Here is a 5,695-nt window from a genome sequence, read left to right on the forward strand (position 1 = left end):
CAATCACTTCCCAATAAAACGAAAATTTTAGGGAAGCTACTATGGAGGGGTTTTTGTAATTTTCTTAAAATTTTCCTTAAAACTTAAGGAACAGACCCCTTTAGAAAAACTACTGTGAATACTCTAACCTTATTTTCTCAATCGGCCCGATGTTCTCTTTGATTGAATAGTGAAAATGAAGAAAGCATTAAAAAATAGTTGGCTGTCCCAACTGGCAACTAGGTAGGGGATTGGTAGTTGCCAGTTGTGACGGCCAATTTAGTGCATAAGGGGGAGGAAAATGAAAAAAAAGAGAAAAAAGACAATAGAATTCAGAACTTATCGGTGGCAGAGCAGTGGCGAAGGAACCCGTGTGTCGGGTTCGGCAGCGGTTTGAAGTACCCGGCGAAGGAGAGGGTGGTGGGGTGGAAAGTGTGGGCTGTGTGGCATAGGTTTTCTCTTGAATGGGGAAGTGGTGTTTTGTCGATGAATATGTAAGAGAATTGGTAAAAATTTTGTGTTTTCGTCTTTCTTTAATTTTGTGTAATATATTGATGTGTTCATTTTTTATTGAATGGCACAACAAATATAATTTATGTTAGGTCATTATTATAGAAATTATTCTCCAATATAATTGGTTAAGACATCAAGTTATACGTTCCCATGATAAATTAGATAGGATTTACTTTCTCTAATTTATTTTGTCAACCTACATAAAAATCATCAAAGCTATTTCATACATATATAAGTTTCTTTTTCTTTTATTTTGGTTGGAAAATGCAGATATTAGAGGGCCTTTAGTTTCACGGGGACTCTATATATATCCAACTAAAAACTCTAAGAGCATCTCCAACCGGCAAGTTAGTCAAATGCTTTAAAGTAATCAAATTTAATTATTATGAGCGATTTTTTGTTTTCGGCTGAATATATTTTTTCTTTCTAGTGTAAATAGTAAATAGACAATTCTGACTATTCACTATTAATTCACATTACAAATAGTTTTTTATTATTTTATTTATTCCTTTCCTTCTTTCACTCTCTCTCTCTATCTCCCTCTTTCTTTTACATTTTTTCCATATAAAATAATATTTAAAGAAAATAGAGTGCATAATAGAGAATCTGTTGGAATGTGTATAAAAATTTTATTAAAAAAAAAAAATTGAATTGTTTGTTTTTCCAAAGCATTTTACATCTCACTTCCTATTGTTCACTACTTTATTTAAATTTTTTATTATTATTATTATTCTTAAGATGAGAGAAAATGGAAAATAAAAAATGCCTCTCCAAATTGAAGTTGGATGTAGGAATTTCAATTTCTTCGATAATTTTTTGCAGATCGAAGGCCTAACCAAATTAGCTAAAAAAAAAAAAAAAAAAAATCGAAAATCTTTAGCCTTTGTTTTTGCAAAAAGACCGTACTTGATCTTATGATTAAAAAAATATCAGCAAGCATTAATGGTATCATCTGATTTTACATGTAAACTGAAAGTAATCTCACTAAATTATATTAATTACCACCATCCACAAGAACAGCCTTCATGGTATCAACAAGCTCTTGCATTTGCTCTCTGGAGTGCAACGGCGCCGGATACACGCATACGCAGTCCAGACGTCCATCCCTTATCGTGTCAAAGATTGCAATGGACGGGCCGATGCCGTGAACAGAGGCGCACCCCATGTTGTCCTCCAGTCCGAGCCGATCTTGTTGCATGTCATGAGTGGCCGACTGATCATCAACCACTGGGTCCTCGAAGACCGACATGAAGGATGTCCTCGAGGAAGATGAGGCGGTCAAGCCGGGGTTTTCAATGGCCTTGCACATGAGGAAGTTCAGGTCTGCCATGTCCGAGAAGTGCTTGTTGCTGTTCTTAGAGTTTGCGAATGCCACGTAGATTTTCTGGGCCAGCTCCCACAGCTTTTCTCCTCCTTTGATGAGATGGGTGTTGAGGATGGCAGAGTGGTAAAATCCTGAAAATTTAAGGTTGTATTGGTAATTTTCTTTTTGGAAACAGAGTACCATCTTCATTCCAGAGAATCCACAGCAAATGAGTACCACCTCAAACGAGTAATACAAACTGTAAACCAATACAGAGAACAAAGCCCCAAATGCAAAGCTACAAATGTCCAATTGGCGAATAATAACAAAACCTAAAGACCATCGTAGTGCTTAGAGAAAAATATTATCTACCCACAAAGCTAGAAAACCTAGCTCAAAGCAGTTACTATTACGGTAGACTATGGATCAAGATAAGAATATACAAACAACAAAAAAAAACGAAAACCCATAAAGCAGGCTCTCGAAAAAAACTGCAGGAACCGGCGCGTGTAGAGCACGCGCCTTCTCCGAAAACCCCCTCAACGACAGACGACCTTCCAGATCCCAGATCGACACATTTCGAAGCCAGAAAAGCTAGCTGTGGCTCACATGCGCGAGCAAGAGTAGAAAGAGAAAACTCCTGGCGCTTACGGGCCGCGTGCCAAACAGGAACGCACTACATAGATTCATCAGGCATCCATTGTGACTGGAGAAGGCTAACGATTGCAACAGGAGGGTTCTTGTTAAAGAAAAACCAGCCGAGTTTACAAGATTTAGCTTTAAACAACGTCTCCATAAAAAATCCTCCAACACCCGCCTTTTTCCACAAGCCAGAATCTGAAATCCTCTGTTTGCCCAAGAAAAACAAACAGAACAACAAAACTTCCACCGGTGCAAACATCAGGAAGACCAAAACTCCAACAGCCCTAAAGGCTTGGAGGAGACAACCACCACTAGAAACTAGCTAGAAGAAACAAAAACCTTAGCCCACAAAGCCAATGGGACAAAAAAACAAAGAAACAACATCAGGAGGGAAAGGCGTGAGGCCTCCCCATGGTGAACAAAAATTCAGACTTTTTATCTCTCTATAACTCTCAGGACGTTTTCACTCTAGCAAAACCCGGGGGAAGACCCCTTTTTTGGGCTTATACCATAGCCTCATTCTTAAACTAATGAGAGTAGGTTGTATTGGTACGTAATTAAGTATATAATGCCTACACAATTTATTTACTTATTTTGTATTCAAAATATAAAAAGAGAAAGGGAAAATTAAAACATAAGGAGGTACATTCAATTATAATTAATGCTGAAATAAAATCTTGCAAATATTGACAGAGGTTACCAAAATGGTGAGAGGAAAGAGGTGGGTCAAGAATGGAACGACAATCAATGAGAGTGGCCACTCCATACTTCTTTCCTTGATTATCAGATCGACGTTTAGAGCTGTCTGCGGCTATCAATCCAGCTGCTACCAATACCCCGCATAGTTTGATCCCTCTTGATTTGCAACCCTACATGAATTAATAATAATTTGACCCACAACTAATTCATGTACCTCCAACAAAGTGTCATCAAACTGTGTGGGTGTTCGTTAATGTATTTTGGGAGTATTTTTGTTTTTGTTTGGAAATTGTTTCACAAAAGCTGTAAAAGCTATTGTTGTTGTTGTCCCTTTTTCTTTTTCTTTTTTATTGTATTTCGTGTTGTTTGTTAATTTTTTATTACGGCGAGATAAAATAAAAGACATAAAACATAGATCTTAACAAACATATATATCTTCAATTTGTTCAAATAAATTAACAAAAAAAATTGGTCAAGTGGACCCCATATTAGTTCTTACATATTTGTTGTCTAAATTGATAATAATCCGGACTACAAATTTAATGGAGATCCCTATCCATTATTCGGAAATTTTTTGTTTATGGTTTGAAAACTGAAAAGTTTTGTGACAAGATGTAAAGTTAAAAGCTGTTTTTTTTTTTTTTTTTTTTTTTTTTATGGATGTATTCCGTTTTGAGTTGTTTGTTGATGTTTTTGTTATGAGCGGAGAAAATAAAGATTTTAACAAACATATTAATTTGTTTGAAGAAAAAGTGGCCTATGGCTCAAGCTTTTTTTGTTATGAAAGAAATTAAGGAATAAATTTAGGCGCAAAGCAAAAGGATCGGATCATCTTCTTTTTTTCAAAGGATGGAGAACCCTTGGACTAGGACCATTTTTGTGGAGCAAACTTCAAACTTGTGCAAAGTGACATTTCTACACAAATCGAGTAAAACTCTAGCTTTGTCACCCCCAAAAAATTGTTTCTCCTACCAAGTGTGAGGATGCCACGAAGATCGAGATTGGTTCTATAAGAGACATCGGATTTAATTTTAATTTTAATTTTTTTTTTTAAAAAAAAGGATAAATTTTTGCATGCATAAATAAATCAACTTACAGCGAGAATTCTGTGCGTTTCACTTTGGTTCATTTGCAGCCTGACCACTTGAGACGATCTAGGAGACCTTGGATCTTGGAATTTCAAATTTGTGAGGCTGAGAGAACTGACGGAGTAACTAAGCATGTCAACCCCACGTGCCCACAAAGGCTTCTTAGCCTTCCCTCTCGGAATAAGATCCTCAATTCCCAAACTCATGACCTCCCCTTGATTCCCCATTTCCTTCTGCGTCTCTCCTCCTTCTCTTTCTCCTTCTCCTTCGCTCATCAAAGCCGGCAACTCTCTCAGCAGAGACGCCGCCGTGGTGCGGTCGCACGCCGAGACGTGAAGCCGGAGCACCACAACCCACTTCGTGTTGGGCAGAGCATATATGGTCGCAAAGAACATGTCGGCGGTGACGGTGTTACTATACCAACTGTTTTGGTTCAGTTCATGTTCGAGGACTAAATGGAAGGGTGAGATATTAGAGTGGTTTTCAGGACTGTGAGCGCATTCTAGAATGGTAGAAGTTGAGGAGAGAGTGACTGATTTTATTTGAACGAATGGAGCCGGAGATGTGATGAAGGAGACTGTGTTGGAATGGGCGCGGATTAATCTGGACTTGAGAATCGGATGGAAATCTTGAAGCTTGTGGATGGCATTTTGCAGGCCTGAAATATCTGGAGCTTTGGAGAGGAGGAGAGCGAGGACTGCTATGCCAGTGCCACCGGGCACCGCTCGCCACCAGTTGTACTCGGTGCCGCCAACCGGTCGGCCCTTGGGCTCGACAGTTCCTGGGTTGAGGCGCCTCTGGCTAGACATGCTGTAGCCCTAGCAGTCTTGGTGGTAGTGATATTCTGTGTTAATTTGGCTTCCCGAATAGAATACATGTACATTTGGTTGGTGAGGGGGAGGGTTATATGCTAGTCGAAAAATGGCTTTCATTACTCCAATCTCTTACAAGTCACATTCATAGTAAAGCAATTCATATTTTATATGCGAATAATGTTATATATATATAACCCCGTACCATTTGTTTTAAAAGTTTTAAATTTGAAACATTTACTCTAATATTATATTAAACCACCAATTCTCATAAAGACTTGATAAAAATATGTAAATTTAATTATTTAATTAATATTTTAACAAATATTACATTTTTCATTGGCTCTTGATTTTTATTTTTTTTTAAATAATGCATGGCCTAGAATAATGAATGTGAAATGAAAATATAATATGTAGTATTTACTCTTTATAAAAATGAGTGCATCTATTTATAAATATAATAAATATCATGTGAACTAAATTTTAGCTACTAACATTGTAAGTAACACTCATTATATATATTTTGAGAGGAACCATTGATTTCATTATAGTTTATATTATATTTTATAACTTTTAACGATATACATAATGTCACGTTATTTAAAAATTTTAAATAACGTCACAATGTAACCAATATATACATCATTAAATATTATAAA

At 36.9% G+C, this 5,695-nt stretch overlaps 1 protein-coding gene across 1 annotated transcript; it reads right to left on the reverse strand.

Moving 5' to 3' along the window:
* Positions 1-1,387: 1,387 nt before the first annotated feature.
* LOC133873843 (uncharacterized) lies at positions 1,388-5,143 on the reverse strand. Its single transcript, XM_062311623.1, has 3 exons — positions 4,233-5,143; positions 3,138-3,306; positions 1,388-1,947 (listed from the first exon to the last, which is right to left on the reverse strand). Exons 1-3 carry the CDS (start codon positions 5,031-5,033, stop codon positions 1,487-1,489), a joined length of 1,431 nt encoding a protein of 476 aa, XP_062167607.1. The 5' UTR covers positions 5,034-5,143; the 3' UTR covers positions 1,388-1,486.
* Between the last annotated feature and the right edge of the window lie 552 nt (positions 5,144-5,695).

Source organism: Alnus glutinosa, chromosome 7, assembly GCF_958979055.1.
Source record: "Alnus glutinosa chromosome 7, dhAlnGlut1.1, whole genome shotgun sequence".
Lineage (NCBI taxonomy): Eukaryota > Viridiplantae > Streptophyta > Magnoliopsida > Fagales > Betulaceae > Alnus > Alnus glutinosa.

Coding starts and splice junctions, on each gene's coding strand:
- LOC133873843 (XM_062311623.1), bottom strand. CDS start 5,033: ATGTCTAGCCAGAGGCGCCTCAACCCAGGAACTGTCGAGCCCAAGGGC. Junction 3,307..4,232: donor AAACGCACAGAATTCTCGCT/GTAAGTTGATTT, acceptor TAATTCATGTAG/GGTTGCAAATCAAGAGGGAT. Junction 1,948..3,137: donor TCTTTCCTCTCACCATTTTG/GTAACCTCTGTC, acceptor TTAAATTTTCAG/GATTTTACCACTCTGCCATC.